Source organism: Molothrus aeneus, chromosome 22, assembly GCF_037042795.1.
Source record: "Molothrus aeneus isolate 106 chromosome 22, BPBGC_Maene_1.0, whole genome shotgun sequence".
NCBI classification, from domain to species: domain Eukaryota; kingdom Metazoa; phylum Chordata; class Aves; order Passeriformes; family Icteridae; genus Molothrus; species Molothrus aeneus.
In genome coordinates, this window is record NC_089667.1 from 5,983,030 (window position 1) to 6,003,558 (window position 20,529).

Sequence of the window (20,529 nt, forward strand, 5' to 3'; positions counted from 1 at the left end):
ATCCCGTGGATGATGGCACAGCTCCCTTGCACTTGTTCTTCCCAGCAAAGGGAGGAGGCCTCCCCTGTCCAGCAGCAGCTCGAGGGCTCTCAGCCTTATCGCTGCCCAGCATTGCCATTTTAAGCAACTGATCTCCTGGGGAAAAAACTTAATCATTTCCGATGAATCACTGAGTGTGTTTGGCTGGGAAAGTCTTGTGAGGGGGGTGCTGGTGCTGGTCAGCCATGCAGAGGAGGAGGAGGAGGAGGAGGGCATGGGAAGGCTGCTGCATGGCACCAGCCAGGGAGCAGCGCTGGGGCTGGGGGCCAGCACAGGGGGCTGGCGGTGGGAGAGGTGCTTGGGCATTCCCAGGAGGAATTCTGTGCCTCAGGGGAACCTGCAGCCCGGCCCTGGAGAGGCTCAGGGACATTCCCAGGAGGAATTCTGTGCCTCAGGGGAGCTGCAGCCCGGCCTTGGAGAGGCTCAGGGACATTCCCAGGAGGAATTCCGTGCCTCGGGGGAGCTGCAGCCCGGCCCTGGAGCGGCTCAGGGAGGGTCGGAGGGATGCAGCCCCTGCTGCCGGAGGACGGGAATGCTGCAGGGAAAGCAAGTGGAGAAGAGAAAAGGATGTGCAAAAGTTCAGAGCGTCTGGGCTGAGAGCGGGAGGAGGGCACTGTCACAGCCCTGGGTGCGTCCCCATGTGTGATGAATCTGAACCAGTGAGTTTCGGCTGTCCTGTGAATGGGGGAGCGAAACGGCGTTGAAGGTGAAGAAAACCTTTGTCCTCCAACAGCCCTCCTGGCTGTGACTGACCCGGGGAAACTGAGGCACGGAGCCAGGCTGTGACAGGGCAGGGGCGCTGGGGCCGGGTGTGCTGCAGCACCTGGCGGGGTTTGTTGTGCTCCTCCCGGCTCTGCCGCGGGCTGCCGGAGGGGCCGGGCTGGGTGATTACCCCTGGATAATGGGAGCCTTGTGCAGCTCGGCGAGTCCCCCGCCCCCGGGCCGGCCCCTGGCCAGGCCGCTGCCCCGGCCACGGCGGGGAACAGCTCCTGCACAGCCGCCCCATTCAGCAACAGCTGCGCGGGGGCTCGGGCCGCGGATCGCTGCGATACCCTGGGGCCCCGCCTCGGGGACAGCACGGGGCTCCCGGCGGGGCTGGGGGACACCGAGGCTCAGCAGGGGCTGGGGTGCGAAGCCTGCAGACCCTGGTGGCCCGCCTGGACACGAGCCTGCTCCGCTCCCAGCCCAAGCCGCCCCCAGGTGTCCGTCGGAGCCCAGACAATGACAAACAGTGTTTTGCCTGCGTGTTTTGAGTCTGTCCTTGTTTGGCGTGGGTTCAAAGGTGGCCCCCGGCTGTGGCCGGGCTTTAGGGCAGTGTGGGGCTGAGCAGGGCACTAGGTCACTTGTGGTTATCGCCACTGCTACCTGCACATTGGACTCTCAGGGAATGTCGCACCGCCGGCATTCCCCAAACGCTCTGAAAAACACATCCCACGCCTCGGCCCCCTTCTCTGGGTCTGTGAGCGATTCCACCTCCAGCGCCCGGCTGTCTGCCTGCCTCAGCCCGTGCACGCCCGGACAGGCAGGAGCTGGCAGGTCTGCGAGCCCCTCCGGCGGAGCTGGGGCCGGTCCGAGCGGGGCGGGGGCCGGGCCGGGCCGGGCCGGGCCGGGCTGGGCTGGGCTGGGGGCCGGGCCGAGCGCTGCCCGCGGCCGTGCGGGGCCGGACACCGCTCTGCGGGGCTGGGCGGCGACGGCGCCCGCCCGGCTGCTGCTGCGGGTGATAAGCGGCTGCGGGCGGTGGGCAGGCACCGCGCCTTCCTCCTCCTCCTCCTCCTCTCCTCCTCCTCCTCTCCACCTCCTCCTCCTGACGTCAGCCCACGGCCCCGCTCAGTCTCGGGCGGCCGGCGGCGGGCATGGCTGGGGGGCGGCGGCCGGCGGGGCTCGCCCTGGGCTGGGGCTGCTTCCTCCTGCTCTGCTGCGGTGAGTGGCTGCGGGCAGGGCCGGGCAGCGCGGGGCCGGGCCCGGGCGGTGCGGGGCGGGCGGTGCGCGCACCTGCGGAGCGCCCCGGGGTGCCGCGGAGCCCTGGCGGGGATGTCCCTCGCCCCGGGGGACACCGGGCTGCATTGGGGCTGCGCTTGGCCTCTGCGCAGCTGCCGAGGTGCCAGCCCGAGCGGGGTCCCCGCGGAGCCGCGGCGGCGCCGGCAGCCGGGAGCGCTGCGCCCCTCGGGCGGTGCCTGGCGCGGCTCCGGGAATGCTCGGATCGCGGGGTCGGGGCAGCCCAGGTGGGATCGGCCCTTCCCAGCGTGTGTCCCCGCCCGGGCGGCCCCGCGATCCGCGGCGGGGCGGGTCTGCGTGCCCCGTCCCGCTCTGGGGGCCCCTCTGCAGCCCCCCCAGCGCCGCGCAGGTTGAGGGGTGACCCACGTGCGTTCAGCGCGCACTGGGGTGAGCTGCTTGTTGTTAGGAAGCATCCACCCCTTTCCTTCTAAGGAGTTTTCCCCTGAGCGCTGTGTTTCTCTTGGCTTTTTTCGAGCTTGCTTTTTTTATCCACTTTCCAGTCCATTTTCACCCTCGGGGGGTGGCTGCGCTTCCTGCCCTGCCCCGCTCCCCGCATCCCGCCCTCCCCTCGCCGGGAGCCCGGGAGCGCTCCCGGTGCGCTGGCTGCTCCCAGCCCCGCTGAGCTGCGGAGGTGGCCCCGGCGCTGGGAACCTGCCCAGGCCGAGGTGTTGGAGCCAAAGTCAGGCTCAGAGCGGAGTCTAGAGCAGGCTGCTCCCACCCCCGTCCCGTGCCGGGATCCCCTTCCCACAGCCCATGTGCCGAGCCAGGAGTCTCTCAATGGTTGGCGGCGTCGGTGTATTTGGAAGCCCAGACACGTGAAAGGCTTGATGCTTCCCAGAAGCACAAGGGGCCACGGCCAAGACATTCCCAGGCCAGCCAGAGCTGCTGGAACGGGGGGCTGAGCCCACCCCGGGGCTGCCTGAGCCACCCCATCCCTTTGTGCCCCGCGGTCTGGCTCTTAGAGAGGTGTCTGCATGTTGTCACCCAGCTGCGGGGTGGGGTTGAGAGCTTTGCCTCTCCAGCTGCACATGACAGGTCCTGACAGGGTGGTGGGGTTGTTTTGGGGTGCAAGGTGCTGGTCCCCGCTGCAGCAGAGCCCTGGCTCGGTCCCCATCCCGGGCAGGGTGCGGGCTGGGCGGGGGCTGTTGGTGTCAGGAGGTGTCGGGCGCTGCTGCTGGTGCTGCTTCCTGCGGGGCTGGGGCTCTGCGCCCTCTTTCTTCCCTCTGTGAAGAAGACAAGGTGTGGGTGATGCTGTTTTTGGGGCACCCCGGCTGGTGGATCTGCGCAGCTCTCTGAAGGAATAGGAGGGTAGCATGTGTGGCTGTGCCGGCAGCAGGCGGGATCTGGCCGCAGCTGGTTTTCCTGAGAGGGGAACACAAACCCACGGAAACCTCAGGCATCCCATGTGCGGCTCCAGAGCCCTGCGGTGCCTCTCTCTCCTCTCGCTCCGGGCCGGGGGCTCTGTGCCGCCAACGCAGCCGCACTTCTCGCCTTCTCGCCGCACACCTCGGCTCTGCAGGAGGCTGGCGAGGGACTGTGCTGCTCCCCACCCCCTTCCCCAGCTCTAAAAGCAAATCTTTGTTCTTGTGGAGCTCTGGCTGCCGGCCGGCTGTCCGCCAGCCAGATGGAAAAGGCACGGGGGCTCTCCTTCCTCCTTCCCTGCTCGCTCCCTGCAGACGCCCGCACCATATCTCGAGGTCTCCGGCTGGAGCTGTGCCAGGCACTTGGGGTGGCTGGGGCTCGGTGCTGCAGCTGGGCTGCTCCACGCGCGGCTGATGGATGTGCCCAGGTCCCATCACCGAACCTGCAGTTGTGCTGGGCACGAGAGAGGATCGCCATGTCCCCGGAGCCTGCTGTGCCAGGCTGGCAGTGCCCAGCGCCTCTTTAGCCTGCCCACGCACAGAGCAAAAGGTCTTGGAGCTGTAGAAGCGAGCCTCGTGTCACCAGGGTTGTGGGGGACCTTGCGAGTGTCCCCTTGTGTCCTCTTCCAGCCTGTCCCGGAGGAGGTGGGGAGCAGTGAGCCCTTTTTCCAGGCGGGGTGGGGGCTGCAGAGACCGTGTCAGCCTCCTCAAGGGCAGTGGATGGCTGGGAGGGTTGTGATCCTCATGCCAGCCCCGGATGCCAGCCATTCTCCAGCTCTGAGCTCATGGTTTCGCTTGCTCCGCTGCCTGGTTGAGGGCTCTCATGCCGAGCGGGTCAGGGGGAGGGCCGGCTGCTCTCCCCGGGGCTGCCTCTGCCTGGGGCCCTTGCCGAAGCTCTGAAAATGATGGAGAGGCAAAGTCTGGCCTGGCTGCCTGCAGTCCAGAGTGCCAGGGCTCAGGGGAGGCTGTGTGGGGTCAGCAGGGACACACCCCAGCCCCAGGCTTGCCCCGTGGTGCAGGTGCCCTCCTGCAGCACGCAGCCAGGTCGTGGCTGTACAGGTGGGCAGTTCCTCCTGTGCAAAGTTATCTTTTCCTTTGTATTCTCAGCCAGTTTCCTGGCCCTGCTGTGTGCTTATCTCTGGGACTTTCACCTGTTTTTCCAGCCCCTTCTTTGCCGTGCTGTGATTTGCTCATCTTTCTGTGCCAACTGCGATACGCTGAGGGGATGGGCAAGGGCCAAACTCTGGGTGTTGGGAGTTCTGAGGCGGCTGGTCCTGCGTGTCGGGGCCTTTGCTGTGGCAGAAGGGCTCCTGGCTGTGTTTTGGCTTTGTGCCACCACACACCCACTGCAAACAAAGAGCATTTTGTGGGCACGGTGCTGCCCTTTGAAGTCGCCGTGGTGGCTGTTACAGAGCGGGCACTATCAAGGGAGATGTTGACACAGCTGCTTCCTCCAAGCCTCTTGTCCCCAGCTCCCGTACCTGGGCTGGCTCTGTTGCTTGGGGACAGGCTGCTGTCCCCTCTGCAGGGCCGTGTGCCAGCCCAGGGCGTGCAGAGCCCCCTTTGCCTTGGCAGGGATGGTGGCCGTGACGCTCCCAGCCTTGCTGCGGTGCCGCCCTTGTCTCTGCTGTGCCTGGCTGGGGCTGCTCTCTCCCAATCCCTTGGGAAGCTGCTCCATGCCCTGTCCTGGATCAATAGCCATTACCTTCCCATCCTCCCTGGAGCAGGGCCAGCAGCTCCATTACTGCTGTGGGCGGCTGGGCAGGGAGGAAGGTGGGGTGCAGTGATGGTCCCTGTGCCGTGCGTGGGCAGAGCTGGGCAGGAGCAGAGCAGCAGCCAGGGGAAGCCTTGGCAATGCTGCAGGCATGGATGCTTTGACTGCTGGGTTCCGGCTGGGGTGGCAGGGTCCGAGCTTGTGGAGGGACCTGGGAGTGCCAAGGCTGTGGTGGCTGGGGACATGCTGCCTCCCAACGGTGTCCTGGGGACACAGCTGGTGGGGGCACGACATGCCATGTGCCCCCTTTGGGTACAGGATCGCTGGCCTGAGCCCACGGGCTCCCTGTGGATGCTGAAGGCAGTGTGGCAGTGAGGTCCTGGCTGTCACTCCTGCTGGGCTGGGACACGGTGTGTAGAGCACAAGGCACGGCTCTGCCCCACAGCTTTTGGAGGATGGAGATGGGGGCAGGCTGTGCTTGGACAGCCCATTATTCCCCATTCTTCCTGCCCCTAACAGTAAATTCTGTCCCACAGCTGCAGCCAGCAAGCTGGAGATCTCCATGCCACCGGTGGTGGAAGTGGAGGTGGGGGGCACAGCCAGGATCGAGTGCAACTTCTACATCCCTGAGAATGCTTCCTACACCTACATCGACTGGTTCTACGTGAGTGCTGGCCTGGGAGAGCAGCTCTGGCAGCTGGGCTGGGGTGGCAACGAGCCCAGGGCTTCCTGCCGGGCCCCCCAGCCCAGCCTGGCCCCTGCCCTTGCAGGTGGACCGCAGCAACAAGCAGGTGAGGCTGTACCACGTCACGGCCAGCGGGGTCCTGGAGGATGACACGGACTACAAGAAGCGTCTGTCACTGGGGGAGGACAAGGCCCTGTCCATCAGTGCAGTGACACTGCAGGACCCCAGGACCTTTGTGTGCCAGGTTGGAGCTGGCAGCTACGGCGTGGGCGAGAACAGCACCGAGCTCAGCGTCTACAGTGAGTGACTCCTCCCGGGCAGCTGCTCTGGGGGCTGGCTGGGATCCCATCCCAACCCATCCCTCCTAACATGTGTGAGCTTCTCTTTCCAGAGGTCCCCACGACCCCCGAGATTGAGCCCAACTCAGGAGGCATCTCTGTGCACAGCGGTAAAATCCCAGAGGTGAGGAGACACACAGGGGACAGACAGGGAGGCTGCCTGCTAACCCTGCCCTGTGCTCATGGCTGTCTCTGCCACCACAGATTGCCAGGTGTGTGAGCAAAAACAGCTTCCCACCTCCCAACATCACGTGGCACAAGAACGGGGAGCAGCTGCACGCCCAGGACAACCGTGAGTCTGGTGGGGATGGCAGCCAGGTCAGCAGAGGGGCTGGGGGCTGGATGGCAGCCAGAGAACCCCAGGGAGCCAACGTGGTGGTGGCGGTCCTGGGATGATGGAAGAGATGAGAATCTTTACTCTATGATTTATTATTTTGTGAGATATATATGTATATATATACATATATATATACATATATATATACATATATATACACATATATACATATATATATACATATATATACACACATATATATGAAGATATTTTAATATATATATTAAAAATCACAATTTATATATATATAGATTAAAATATATAGTAAAAGAAAATGATCTATTAAGACTATACTAAATATATATATATAGATTAAAAGATACATGAAAAGAAAATTATCTATTAAGACAATACTAAAAGATATATATAGATTAAAAGATACATATAGGTTAAAAGATATATATAGGTTAAGAAATACATTTAAAGAAAATGATGTATTAAGACTATACTAAAAGATATATATAGGTTAAAAGATATATATAGGTTAAAAGATATATATAGGTTAAAAGATGTATTAAAAGAGAATGATCTATTAAAACTATACTAAAAGAATAAAAGAAAAATTTTCATTAGAAAGCTAGCAAGGAAAAGAAAAGTATAAATATAATAATAATAAATATATAATATAATATAATTATATATAAAATATAAATATATATAATTATAGTCATAATAATAAATATAATAATAATAAAATCTTGTGACTGCTCACAGCCTCGACACAGGTGGCTGTCGTTGGTCATCAAGTAAAAACAATTTCACATGCTGGGTAAACAATTCTCCAAATCACACTCCAAAGCAACAAAACACGGAGAAGCCGAAGCTCCTCAGCTTCTCAAGAGAAAAAAATCCTAATTTTTTGGCAAAGATTTCTGATAAAACATCTCAGTGACGAGCCCTGCGTGCGGCCGTGTCCCCCGCAGAGGTGACGATGCCGTCGACGCTGACGCGCGAGTCCAGCGGGCTGTACACGGTGAGCAGCGCGCTCTACGCGCCCGTCACGCGCCAGGACCGCCACTCCCGCTACCACTGCACCGTGCACTACTGGCTGCGGGGACAGCGGCGTGCCCTGGACTCACAGCCCGTCCAGGTCAACATCTTCTGTGAGTCTGGGCCCGGGGGGGCCGCGCCGGTGCCCTGCAGAGGGGCTGGCACTGACTCTGCCCGTCCCTGCGCCCAGACCCCGCCGAGAACCTGAAGCTGAAGGTGATGCCGTCCTCGACGCTGGTGAAGGAAGGGGACAACGTGACACTGGTCTGCGAGGCTGATGGGAACCCACAACCTGTCTTCAGCTTCTTTAAGAAAAACGTGAGGCTGGAGGGGACCAGGGCACCAAACGTCTCCTGGTTGCTCTTTGTCCCCTGCCCAGAGAGTCCTGGGGAGGGGATGCAGTGGCTGGGTGGGAGGGGGCCTGTGTGGGGCTAAGGACTCTGCTGTGACCGTGCTCACAGGGGTCCCAGGATGAGGGAAGAGACAAGGATCTGACTCCATGTTTCAGAAGGCTTGATTTATTATTTCATGATCTATATTACATTAAAACTATACTAAAAGAATAGAAGAAAGGATTTCATCAGAAAGCTAGCTAAGAATAGAAAAAGAATGATAACAAAGGTTTGTGGCTCAGAGAGTCTGAGACAGCTGACTGTGATTGGCCATTAATTAGAAACAATCACATGAGACCAATCCCAGATGCACCTGTTGCTTTCCACAGCAGCAGATAACCATTGTTTGCATTTTGTTCCTGAGGCCTCTCCTCTTCTCCAGAGGAAAGAATCCTCTGAAATCCTAAAGAAAATATTTTCCATAAAAGATGCCTGTGACACTCTGCTTTGTGCCCACGGTCTGCAGCTGGATGAGTGGCAGGATCTGACATCGCTGGCAGAGCCCGACAGCGGCATCCTGAGGCTGCACGACGTGAACAAGACCAGCAATGGCACGTACAAGTGCCAGTCCCTGGACCTGGATGATCTGTCACAGATAGAGAAGGATGTGGATCTTGTTGTGAACTGTAAGAGAGAAGGGAATGGACCCTGTGGACCTCGTGCTGGGTGCTTTGTCCCTCCTGCTCACCCTGCCCTGGTCTCCATTCCTCTCCCAGACATTGAAGGGGTCCATGTGAAGATGGAGCCGTCCTCGACCCTTCGTGAAGGGGACAGTGTGATGCTGAGCTGTGATGCCTACAGCCCCGTGGGCCTGAAATACCAGTGGAGGGATGACAAGGTGAGTAGGAATCCCAGTTCTGTCGTGCTCAGGCTCAGCCTGGGCTTTGCAGCAAATCAGGCAGAGTCAGGATCTTGCTCTGTCTCTCCTGAGAGGCCGGGGGAAGGAGTCCCTCTTTCATGGACCTGCATTGTCCACCCCAATATTGTCACCTCCTGGCCAGGACTGCAGGGAGGTTCCTGTGCTTGCAGGCTCCCTCACTGTGTGTGGGAGAGCTGAACCCCTCTGGGATGTGGGCACAGAGGGCTCATTGTTGGGGACATTCCTTCCCAACAGGGCAAGAAGCTGGTGGAAGGGAACCAGCTCTTTGTGAAGAACCTCACCTTTGAAAAGTCCAACACCTTCAGCTGCAAGGTGATGGCCCCGAGTGTGCCTGGGCTGGAGCAGAGCAAGAAGGTGTCCGTGGCTGTCGAGGGTAAGACCTGGCCTGGGTGCAGAGAGACCTGGCCTGGGTGCAGGGTGACCCCTGCCTGCCCTGTACCTATTCCCTGAGATCTGTGGGTGCAGGGTGACCCCTGCCTCCCCAGCACCCATTCCATTGAGAGCTGTGGGTGCAGGGTGACCCCTGCCTGCCCAGCACCCATTTTCCTGCAAGCTGTGGGTGCAGGGTGACCCCTGCCTGCCCTGTACCCATTCCCTGGGAGCTGTGGGTGCTGATGTCCCCTGCCTGCCCCCAGGGAAGCCGCGGATCGTGGCCATCAGCTCCCCGCTGTACGTGCGCCAGGACGAGGTGGTCAACCTGACCTGCAAGGCCATCGCCTTCCCCCCGCCCACCGTCCAGTGGAGCATCAACGGCACGGTGAGAGCTGGGAGGGACCAGCCTGGCATGTCCCAGGGGCTGCCCAGGCACTGAACCCTGCCCTGCCTGCCCTGCCCAGGCTCACGAGTACGTGGACAACCAGCACGTCGCCAGCAACCTGACGGTGCGGGTGAGCCACGACCTGGTACGGGCAGGAGCCCTGTGCCGGGTGTCCAACAGGCTGGGTGTCAGTGAGGAGCGCATCCAGCTGGTGGTGGGTGAGTGTCAGGCCCTGCTTTCCGTCCCAGGCCCCCCCAGCAGTGTCAGGCCCCCCTGGCCCAGGCGCCGGCTGTGCCGTGCTGCCCTGGGGGGGCTGAGCTCAGTGTGTTTCCCTCCCTTCCTGCTCTTCCAGACGGTTCCATCAGGAAAGGTCAGTCTGCTGCTGGTGTCCGTCAGGACACGAGTTATGCTCACCTCTAGCCTGGGGAGGGAGCTTGGCTGCTGGCTCTGCACTGCTTCTCTTGCTGTTTCTCTCCCTGCCAAGCCAGGCAGGAGGCTGAGGCTCTGTCCCCAGCGGGGGAATGCTGCCTGCTTGTCCTCAGCGAGGCCACCCAGTGCAGCTTCTTGCAGCCCAAACCTGCTGGGCAAGGAAGCAGAGTGGATTGGGTTAGGAATTCCTTGCAGGAATTCCTGTTATCCACCCTCCTGTGCCACATGGGGCATGGCAGCCCAGAGCAGAATTTCTGTGTTCCTACAGAAACTGCCCCAACGGAGCATTTCTGTACTGAAATCTGCATCCTGCAGGCAGCTGGGGAAGCGCTGGAGCTTTTCTGGGAGAAGGGGCCCTTTCCTAACACAGAAGGGAAGCTGGAGGGCGTCATGGTGGGACAGGCATTAATTTCTTCCTCTCCCTGTTCTGTTTAGATCAAAAGTCAACAGCAGAGAGCCAAGGGGTGATCATCGTGGCCATCATCGTGGCCATCCTCGTGGTGGCTGTGCTGGGCGCTGTCATCTACTTCCTGCACAAGAAAGGCAAGCTCCCGTGTGGCCGTGCTGGGAAGCAGGACATGTAAGCACTGCCACCTATCCCCCAGGGGCCTGTGGGGCTGGGGGTGCCTGATATCACTCATGCTTCCCATCCCATCCCATCTCACCGCTCCAGCTCTCCCTGCCCGGGCGGGAGCACGGCCTCAGGGGCTCCACGGCTTTTCCAGCTTCCCACAGGGCACTGCCATGCAGGGAGGAGACAGCAGAGTGGTAGAACAGCCAAGGGCCCCCTCCCTGGGCAGCCCAAAGCTTTCTGTGAGCTGGAGTCTCTTTGACCCCAGCGCTCTGGTCCCCTGAGGTGGAGCCCCAGTGCTCAGCCAGCCACGCGCCCTCCTGGGTATCCCCAACGCGTCTCAAAATTGTCACCTCCCTCCCCTAGCACAAAGCCAGAGGCCCGTAAAGACAAGATTGTAGTTGAAGTTAAGTCAGATAAACTTCCCGAAGAGGCGGGGCTCCTGCAGGGCGCTAACGGCGAGAAGAGAGCTGCAGCTGACCAGGTAGGAGCGAGCTCGGCACCGCCCGGGGCTGCACCAGGTAAAGCTTTGCTCCCCTTTGCTCCCCTCCTCCGGCACTGCCCACCCTGCACGGGCTCCATCATCCATCAGCAGCACTCGGGGGGGCCGTGGGAGGGAGGGGAGGGGACAATAATGGGAGGTGACAAAGCTCTGCTCGTGCAGTGCCCTGCTTGGCTCTGCCCCTTCCGTGGAGCAGCAGCCAGGCTGCCCAGGGGAGAAGGAGCTAAAATAGAAAGATGTTTGGCCAGAAGTCAGAGCAGAGGCTGCAGGAATGGGTCCTCTGAGCCAGAGATCTTGGGATGAGTCTTTTGGGACATGTGTGTGCCCCTCACCTGGGATGGAGCAGCTTTTCAGCGTCACTGCTGGGCACCACCCCTGAGCCCGCTGTGGTTTTATTTGCCTCGGGCCAGGCCAGAGCCCCTGCCTGGCTCTGCACAGCTCACACTCCCCTCCCCTCGGGCTGGGGGCCACCCTGGGCTGCCCCAGCTGTCCCCACCCCCCTGTGTGTGTCACTGCAGCAGAGGGTTGGGTTTGTGTTCCTCCCTAACCTTGTGTTTTCCCCCTCTCCCTTTCTCTTCTGGTGGACCTGAAGAGCGAGAAATACATCGATCTGAGAAACTAGAGAGGAAACCTCCTAAGTGCTTTCTTCCTTCAAACCTTTCCTGCTCTTGGATTGCCTTCTCCCACCCCTGCTCCAGCCCCTGGGGAGCACGGCCAGGGACCAGCCGAGTGTCACCGTGCTGGGGACACCTCCCTGACTCACCTGGCCCCTACCTCAGCCCTGGGCTCGCAGGTGTTGCCTTAGCAGCAAAGCTGGACTCGCTTTACTACTCCAGAGAAGCCACAGCAATATTAGGAAGAATTGTACCCCATTAATCCCTACTTGGTGGAATGATTTGAGGCTCTTTCAGGTAATCTGTTCTGTACATGTTGTGGGAAGGTTTTGACACATTCTTTTTACCCTGACCTTGCTCAGAGAGGCTGGTGGAATTCAGTTTTTGGGATGTCTGAGGCACCTTAGCAGTAGTGAGTGCAGGTTGGAGGAGAGGGGAGTGGAAGGGGGGTGTGTTAGAGGGGTGTTTGCAGCTTCCAAGAGGGTTTGAGTGCTTGGCTTTGTCTTTGAAGCGTTCCTGGGTCGGTTTATCCCAGTGGTGCAGTGATCCCACAGGAGGAGAGGACCTGGCAGAGCAAGGAGGGGGTGCCAATCTCCAGGAAGGCTTGAGGGTGTCTGGTTTGGAGCTGTGCCGACCCGAGGGCAGGGCTCTCTCTCCCCTCTGAATTTGGTTCATTGTAGGGATGCTGCAACAGCAGGACCCAGAGCTCCCACAGGTTGAAATTCAATATTGGACAGGGCCAGTCAGTGACGTCTCAGGGTTTTTTTGTGCTCAGCCATTGCCAGCCCCAGGTCCAACTCCTCTCTGTGCTCCGCTGCCACCTCTGGCCCCACGGGGAGGAGAGGAGAAGGGCAAGAACCTTCCATGAGCTTCAGTGCCAGCCTCCCCTGCCTCATCCCAGAGGGATCAGCCCCTCCTGCCCCTCCATCCCCTCCTCTGAGCTCTGCTGCCCACAAGGCTTCGTCCCCCGGGTGACAGAGGGGACCTGTCCCCGCCTGCTCCACGTGGTGTCCAAAAGCAAAAGCTTTGGTTTATATATATTTTTGTTGGATTGTGTGTACATTTCCAGGAGTTTTATTTCTCTTTTTTTTTTTTTTTTTTTTTGGTTGTCCGATACTTGCAAGGTTTTTTTTTTTATATATGTGAAAATAAAGTACGGATTCAAAGCTGAGTGGTGGAGTTTGTTCCCACAGCCAGAAGGTGGGAAGGGCATTCCATAATTGCATGGAGCTTCCAAGAGGATCCATTTATGCCCCTGTGGCTGCTAATAATACACTAATTACTATAAATGCTAACAAATATGTCCATTCTAATAATAATAAAAATATATTTATAATAAAATAAAAAAATTATAAAAATAAGTATAATTATAAAAATAAAAAATAAGAAAATAAAATAATAATAATAATAATTTCAAATTACATAATCTTAGTTCTAGGCTGCAATAAGTGATTGTACCACTGGATCTTAAAAAATAATATTGTAAATAAAATTGACTGTTAGAATTTTTTGATAATTGAATCAATAGCTGACACCAATACTGTCTGTACATACTGGAGATAATAATAAACACTTATAAACTAACACTACTAATTAATAAAAAATATTAATAAAGCTGATAACCACCCCCTGTCACTACCCTGAGAGGACAGAGGGTAAATAATGGGTGACACCAAAGTGTCCCTGCTCCTTTGGCCCAGCTCACAAGAATTAATTCCTGTGTCCTCATCTGAGCCCTTGATTAATTACTGGGGACTCAAATGACCTAAAGTTACCCCTATGACCTAAAGTAACCCCAATGAGGACCTCAAATGACCTCGAACGACCCCAATGACCTCAAGTAACCCCGATCATGACCTCGAACGACCCCAATGACCTCAAGTAACCTCGATCATGACCTCAAATGACCCCAATGACCTCAAGTAACCTCGATCATGACCTCAAATGACCCCTGTGACCTCAAGTAACCCCGATCGGGGCCTCAAATGACCTAAAGTAACCCCGAGCAGGGTCTCAAATGACCTAAAGTAACCCCTGGAAAACCAAAAAATTCTCAAATGACCTAAAGTAACCCCTGTGACCTCAAATGACCCCAATGACCTCAAGTAACCCCGATCATGACCTCGCTTGACCCCAATGACCTAAAGTAACCCCGATCATGACCTCGATTGACCCCAATGACCTAAAGTAACCCCGATCAGGACCTCAAATGACCTCGGACGACCCCAATGCCCTCAAGTAACCCCGAACAGGGCCTCAAATGACCTCAGGTAACCTTTTCTCCTCATTTCACCCCTCAGTGGCTTCTGTGAGAGGTTTCTCCCCAGTCCAGTCACGCCCATGGCCCCAGACACCCTCCCTGACCCCTCTGGGGGCTCCCCTGGCTCCTGAATGTCCCCTTTGTCCCCTGGACCAGTGTGTCCCTGTTTGTTCCATTTCTGGGCCCCTCTGGAAGGCTGGAGTGTGGCACAGCCTGGATTTATTATATCTGTTTTCTATGTAAAATATTCATAGATTGATATATAAGAATAGATACCAAAGAGTATTCAATGAATGGATTCAAATATATATAATTCTTTTCCTATCTTTATTAATAATACATTCTAATAACTCTATTCTAGAATTGTAATTCATACACATGTAATTCTAGAATTGTGTGAGATATTTATTTATTTATTTCTATAATTTCCATGCAATAACTTTAAAAGTCTGCAGAATATTCCCTTGGATTCTCTTCCTGGGTGGTAACTTCATGTTCTTCTTGGGCCTGCTGGCTTAGAGCTTTTATTCATTGAATCTCTCAGAATATGTTTAATCACTATAATCTTTATATAAATCTTTCCTGGCCTCTGTCAGTGGCTAGAATATAAATTTGAATTTACCAGATAATTGTGGTGATAATTATAAAATAACTCCAAAGTCAGCCTGCAAAGGATCCAGGAGATTGAAAACCTAAAATTTTCTTTTTCCAGCACTTACAGAAGCACCACAACACACACACACCATCTGCTACAACAAAGGAAATTTTATTTAAAAATAAAACTTTGTTTTGTTTTCTTTCTTACTGACACAGGTGAATGAAATCCCAAACAAAGAAGCTCTTAGTGGGCAGCATACAAGGATGGAAACAATTAATAAATAACATTAGTATAACCTCTAAACATTAACAATGCATCTGCAAACAAAATGAGGACTTTAAACCAAGTGAACCTTAAAGCTCAGCTACTCTCTGTAAGAATATTTACCTTCTGTTTTTCCTTATTCTTTACAGATCTGAAAGGATTAAATACTGCTATTATAATTTTATATTAATGACACTATTATACTTTTTTTTTTTAAAATATCTCGTGAAAATCTCAACATTTTTTAACACTGATATTTTACAAATTGGTATTTGTCCATGAGAAAGAACAACAGTAACAGCAGTTCTTCCTCCACTGGGAATTTCAAACAAAAAAAGATTTCTAGGAGGAACTTTAAAAATAAATGTCCTTATTCCCCACTAATCTTTAAAGTGGCACCTCTGAGAAGGTGCCCTGGGAGTTGCATTTTTTCTTGCTCAACTGAAAAAAAAAAAAAAAGAAATAAAACGAACAAAAACCCAACAAAGCAACCAATCAAACCACATTTACAGCAAGGAGCCTGCCTCAGGATGAGCTACAGAAATGTCACCAGTCTGCTGCAGGAGCCACATGCTGGGCCCTGAGCCTGTCTGACCCTGGGGAGGGCTGGGGTTGAGGACATGCACTAAAAAAGGGGAAAATTGGGGATTCCTGCTCTGCTCTGGACACGGGAAATCACCTGGATCCTGCTCAGGAGGGCACCTCCTGCTTCCCACAGCTCCTGCTGGGAGTGATCCCCCTCCTTTGGGAGTGATCCCCACTCCTTTGGGAGTGATCCCCCTCCTTTGGGAGTGATCCCCACTCCTTTGGGAGTGATCCCCACTCCTTTGGGAGAGATCCCCCTCCTTTGGGAGTGATCCCCACTCCTTTGGGAGTGATCCCCACTCCTTTGGGAGTGATCCCCACTCATTTTGGGAGTGATCCCCACTCCTTTGGGAGTGATCCCCACTCATTTTGGCGTGATCCCCCTCCTTTGGGAGTGATCCCCCTCCTTTGGGAGTGATCCCCCTCCTTTGGGAGTGATCCCTACTCATTTTGGGAGAGTTTCCCCTCCTTTGGGAGTGATCCCCACTCATTTTGGGAGTGTTTCCTCACCCTTTTTGGGAGTGTTCCCTCACTCCTGTTGGGAATATTCCCCACTCCTGTTGGGAACATTCCCCACTCTTTTTGGGAGTGTTTCCCACTCTTTTTGGGAGTGTTTCCCACTCTTTTTGGGAGTGTTTCCCGCTCCTTTCAGGGACAGCTGCAGGACACCCCCAGCATTTTTTACCCCATCCCACGATCCTGACTTGGCCCCGAGCTCGGCTCAGCTCCAGTCCAGACACGGAAGCTCCACGGCTGAAATGCTACAAAACACAGTGTCAGAGTCCAAGTGAGCATTGCCCATCTCTCCTGCTCCTCCTCTGCACCCTTCCCAAAGCAGTTTGGTGCTGCTTGTCCAGCTCTGCTCATTTCCCCACAGGGATGGATCCTCAGATCCAGCCTGGCCACGCAGCATCCCCTTAAGAAAGGCACTAGACATTTGGGTTGTTTTTCCTTTTTAAAGTAGCATCAGAAAGGTAATTTTCTTAAGAATAAAGGAGAGGGAGGTGAAGGGAAAGAAGAGCAATCAATCTTGGGCTTAGAAAGAACAAGAAAAATCCACTGGGCAGGGCCTGGATCGAGCTGGCAGAGCACAGCCACAAGACATGGCCAGGACTCTGCTGCCCTCAGTGGAATCAGCAAATTCTTAACGTGTCTAAGGAAGAAAAGGCAAGACTTAAGTTTCTTAAATCAGTTTGAGACATAAACAAGTGCACAGAAAGGACACATGCAGAGAAATCAGCGATACATGCCACAAAGATTGCTCTCTCTAATCTCTAATACCCAGAACAACACCCACAGGAACATCTCTTGGCACATAGACCCCAAAGACAGGCCTGGAACAGCTCTGCCAAGCAGGATTTCATGGAAATTACAGCCAGCCTGCCCTGAGGGGCTTGGAGGGCACAGGGAGTCACTGGTGCCACACACGCTGGGCAGGACAAGAGTTAAGGCTTTGGAGCTGGCTGGGTCAGCCTGGCTCAGCCATGGCAGGAGTCACACTGAGCTCACACAGCAGGACAGACACCAAAGGGCTCCAAACCAACACAGAGCCCAGTGGGAGTGTGGAAAAAAGGGAAATAAACCCCTCACTAAAGGGTTTGCACCTGGATCTGCAGGACAAGGGACTGCGGCTGCTCAGGCTGCCCAGTGTGACACAACTGTCCCCTGTCCCCTGTTCCTGCTGTCCCCTGCTCCTGCCTCAGCAGCACCAGTGCTGGCCTTGCTCCTGCAGAGGCTCCCACACATCCCACAGGGAGCAGGGCTGGCACCCCTGGCAGCTGCACTGGGGGCACACGAGGAAGAGCAGCTCTTCCTCCCCTCCTTCTTCCCCCAGGCACTGAGCCCAGGGCTGTGCCCGAGCCCTGTGCCCTGCAGAGCACCCCCCTGCCCACTGCCAGGCCTGGCAAGTGCCAGCCCTGCCCCCAAACCAGCCAAGGGAGGGTCAGGGACGTGGCAGGAGAGCTCCCCAAGCTGTCTGAGTGTTTTCTCCACTACAGAGAGGAGAGGAGTAAAGAGACACTTCAGCCTGCCTGGAAGTGTCCTGCAGCAATTCAGAAAGCTTTAGGTCTAGAGAGAAACCTCAGCTTGAATTCAAATCCACTTTCTGCCCTGCTAACAGCACTCATGAAGGGCTCTCTGCCACTGGGGCCATCTGGCCCAGCCCCTGGATTCCTCAAAAGGCCAGAGTGCCCCCGAGTGCCAGAATCACTCCAGCAATATTCCAACTGCAGCCCTTAGCCCAGTGACCTCTGCTGACCTCAGGGAGAGGCAAATAATGCTGGACATGCTCCAAAGGCCAAGAGCCTCTCAGGCTGACAGGCTGTGATCTGTCTGTGCCTCCTGGATCTAAATCTTCTCCAAAGGAACCATCCACTCCTCTAATATGAACAGAGTTAAGTAGCTGAGTAGGCAAGCCAGGTTTTTCCAATGCAACAGCTGAGTTCTGACCTTTAAAACCATGTGATCACTTCACAAATACAGAATTTTTTCCCCAGGTCTGTTTTAACACCAGATCTGGCAACACCTTAGAGAAATGGAAATGGAAAGGAGAGCCCCCATGTTGTTTGGACAGCCATGCAGAGAACTGCTGCACTTCTGGGACTGCAAAGCAGGTGAAATTCCAACAAACACATCAGCTGCATCTACCAATTCCACAAAACATCCTGGCACGACATGGCTCCTGCAAAAGCTCTCTGGAGGAATGTGTGTGAAGGCCACTAGTCTGCAACAGCCACCATGCAATGAAGATAAATAAAACATCCTATTTACCAGGTGCAACATTCCTAGGGAAGAGCAATGGGAGTGTCAGTGACGGCTGCTCCAGCCCAGCAGGGCCACAAATCAAATTTGAGCACTGAAGCACAAAATGCTCAAGGCTAAGAGAGGAGAAGCAGCAGCCCCAGTTCTTTGCTCTTGCTCAAATTCTTTGCCCCCCTCTCCCACCCCTCAAAACCACTCCAAGCTCCTCCAGCTCCTGGAACCTGGTGCTGCCAGTGCAAGAGCACACACACACACACACGAGAGAAATCCAACCGCCAGGATCAAAACCCCTGACAGAAACTCGTCCTGCTATCTCCAGGCAGCAAGGGAGGACTGGAATCAGAAGCAATAACTGCTATTATTACAGGCAAGAGGGACACACCACGGCCAACAGGAAGCAATCAAAGGATTCTTCCAAGGTCTCCTATAAATTCCCAGCAGAAAGTGACCTTCCAGCTTCTCTGAAAAGCCTGAGCCAGACACACAGCAGCGAACAGATCCAAACCTAGTACCATGAACCACAGGACACACCACACCGACCTCGAGACTTTGTTTCTCTGAGCATCCACTTAAAATTCACAGCACAAAACAACTCCCCCCAGCCTCCAGGGCATCGGCTCGGGGATCCCTCGTCACGAAACCTTTCTCTACCAACACCCTGGAAATAAATCTGTTCTCTCAGACAAGAGGTAGGGGTAAAGGACTCCAAGACATACACTGTATAAAACACCGCTCCGCTCCATCCCACTGCTTTGAAATCTGGAACCACGAAAACCTGATAACTGATTCTCTTCAAGAGGCAGGACTGACCTCAGCACGAAGTCTCTAAAGGAACCCCCTTCCCCTTTGGTGCACAGCTGGGCAGCAGCTGCCCAGGCAGTTGGTCCACAGCAGCTCAGGTGTGAGGTGCCCGTGTGCTATGTGGCCACGTGCGCCGGGGAGGAGATGGACACGAACTCCCGCAGAATATTCTTGGCCATCTCAATATTGTTATGTGCAATGACCAGAGCTTTCTGAATGTCCTGATATGAGTAGCCTTGGCTCATGAGGTTCTCGATCTCGCTGGAGAGGTGCAGGGAGGAGCTGGCCCCGCTGCTGGCTCCTCCTGCTTGGCAGCTCCCGGCTTTGCGCTCCGAGTTTATCCGCCGGGGCAGCGGCTTCGGCGGCCGCTCGGGGACCTGGGAGCCGTCTGAAAAACCTGGCAGGAGAAACAAGTGCATCACTTCAACAGAAAGATGTGGAAATTTTGTTTGGAACGAAGCTGAGATGACAGCAGGGAGATAAATGGCACTTCAAAAAAGCTGTCACTGAGCTCTGCTGCTTTCTCCAGCCCTTTATCCTCCTTCCCAAGCTGCTCAGCTTCCCCACCTGGGTGCAAAAACAGCTGGGGAGGTTTTTCTTAATTAACAAGGTTCATCAGGCTCATTTAGTAAGATAAAACCACATAAAAAATGGCATAGGATCTATGTGTGTAAGCAGAGCTCAGATACCAGCCTTAGAATCAGAAAAAATGACAGAGTGAATATTCAATGCACCAGACACCTCATTTCCTTCCAGAATCAGACAGAACCCCCCGGTTTAACCGTCCAGAGGCTGCTCCCTCGTCTCTGTGTGCACAAACTCACTCCCACCACAATTGCTCAGCAACTGAATTATGCTCTCTGAAGGGTCAGCAACTGAATTATGTTCTCCTCTTCCTCTGCTGAAGCTCTGCCTGCCTAATGGCTGATCAATAAAGCTCAGCCTGTTCTGCTTTTCCCTGAGTCATTCTGATGTGACACTGCCCTGCAGCCACATCATGCACTGCTGGGAAGAGGAAATAACAGCCAATAAACCAAACAAGTCACCAAACTCTCCAAGGAAAATACACATTGTTTAACGTGCTCACTCAGCATCTGACATTTCTGAGTTTTAACCTCCTGTATCATTGCAGAAAGCATTTTCTGCCAATCACAGGAAACTTTTCTACTCGGATGTTTGACATCACCTTAAAGAAAGATTTATTTGTCTCCCGGAAAAAGTCCTCAGGGCACTTCACAGAGTTTTCTGGCAGAGAACTGGAGTACAACAGACAAATCACGTCCACACAATTCCTTTCTAAGAGTGAGCACTGCAGCTTGCTCAGAGAAGCAGCATTGTGGGGTTTTTCTCAAAAACTTGCCCCAAAAGCCCTGAGACAGAGAAAGCTCTTCAGGAACCAGATTCCCTGAAGCTTCCTCACCGACCACAGCTCAGTCCAGCTCCCTCATCTTCAGAATTGAAGTTTCTCACACATAAAAAGCTTTTTGTACATGTGAGAAGAAGGTCTGCCCCCTCCTCTGCCCCAGACTGCCTTCTGGAATTGCTGTTTCAGCTTGAGCTGGATCAAGTTTCAGAGACCACGGGTCAGTCTGAAAGGACAACTGCTAAGACAGTTATTTTGGTAAATCATTAATTAAAACTGCAGGGTCCAGCTCCT

General features: G+C 54.9%; 2 protein-coding genes across 5 annotated transcripts in view; one reads left to right on the forward strand and one right to left on the reverse strand.

Moving 5' to 3' along the window:
- Positions 1–1,829: 1,829 nt before the first annotated feature.
- Positions 1,830–15,110, forward strand: MCAM (melanoma cell adhesion molecule). Of its 3 annotated transcripts, XR_010784890.1 has the most exons (16): positions 1,830–1,959; positions 5,646–5,773; positions 5,880–6,093; positions 6,186–6,256; positions 6,337–6,424; positions 7,393–7,572; positions 7,650–7,777; positions 8,318–8,477; positions 8,568–8,689; positions 8,966–9,104; positions 9,367–9,488; positions 9,568–9,706; positions 10,353–10,497; positions 10,855–10,972; positions 11,583–11,901; positions 14,678–15,110. XR_010784890.1 is itself a non-coding variant. In XM_066564289.1 (15 exons), the coding sequence occupies exons 1-15, from the start codon at positions 1,893–1,895 to the stop codon at positions 11,610–11,612; spliced, it is 1,851 nt and encodes a 616-aa protein (XP_066420386.1). In that variant the 5' UTR covers positions 1,830–1,892; the 3' UTR covers positions 11,613–12,686. The 3 variants fall into 3 exon arrangements, 2 of the variants coding, with proteins under 2 accessions (XP_066420386.1, XP_066420387.1); XM_066564289.1 differs by lacking the exon at positions 14,678–15,110 and having other exon boundaries at positions 11,583–12,686; XM_066564290.1 differs by lacking the exons at positions 10,855–10,972; positions 14,678–15,110 and having other exon boundaries at positions 11,583–12,686.
- Positions 14,612–20,529, reverse strand: part of CBL (Cbl proto-oncogene) — a 37,640-nt gene continuing 31,722 nt past the window's right edge. Inside the window, exons 16-17 of one of the 2 annotated variants that reach the window (XR_010784889.1) lie at positions 15,529–19,269; positions 14,612–15,486 (exon numbers count right to left, since the gene is read on the reverse strand). Coding sequence is in view for 1 of the 2 variants with exons in the window: in XM_066564287.1 (XP_066420384.1) it covers positions 18,989–19,269 (281 nt within the window). In the remaining variant the exon portion in view is untranslated. Of the gene's footprint in view, positions 19,270–20,529 lie in introns of both variants that reach the window. The other variant, XM_066564287.1, reaches the window with a different exon arrangement.

Excerpts from the sequence above, each read along its gene's own strand:
- MCAM (XM_066564289.1), top strand. The coding sequence starts at position 1,893 with ATGGCTGGGGGGCGGCGGCCGGCGGGGCTCGCCCTGGGCTGGGGCTGC. Across the intron at positions 1,960-5,645 it reads CTTCCTCCTGCTCTGCTGCG|CTGCAGCCAGCAAGCTGGAG; the intron begins GTGAGTGGCTGC and ends TCTGTCCCACAG. Across the intron at positions 10,973-11,582 it reads AGAGAGCTGCAGCTGACCAG|AGCGAGAAATACATCGATCT; the intron begins GTAGGAGCGAGC and ends GTGGACCTGAAG.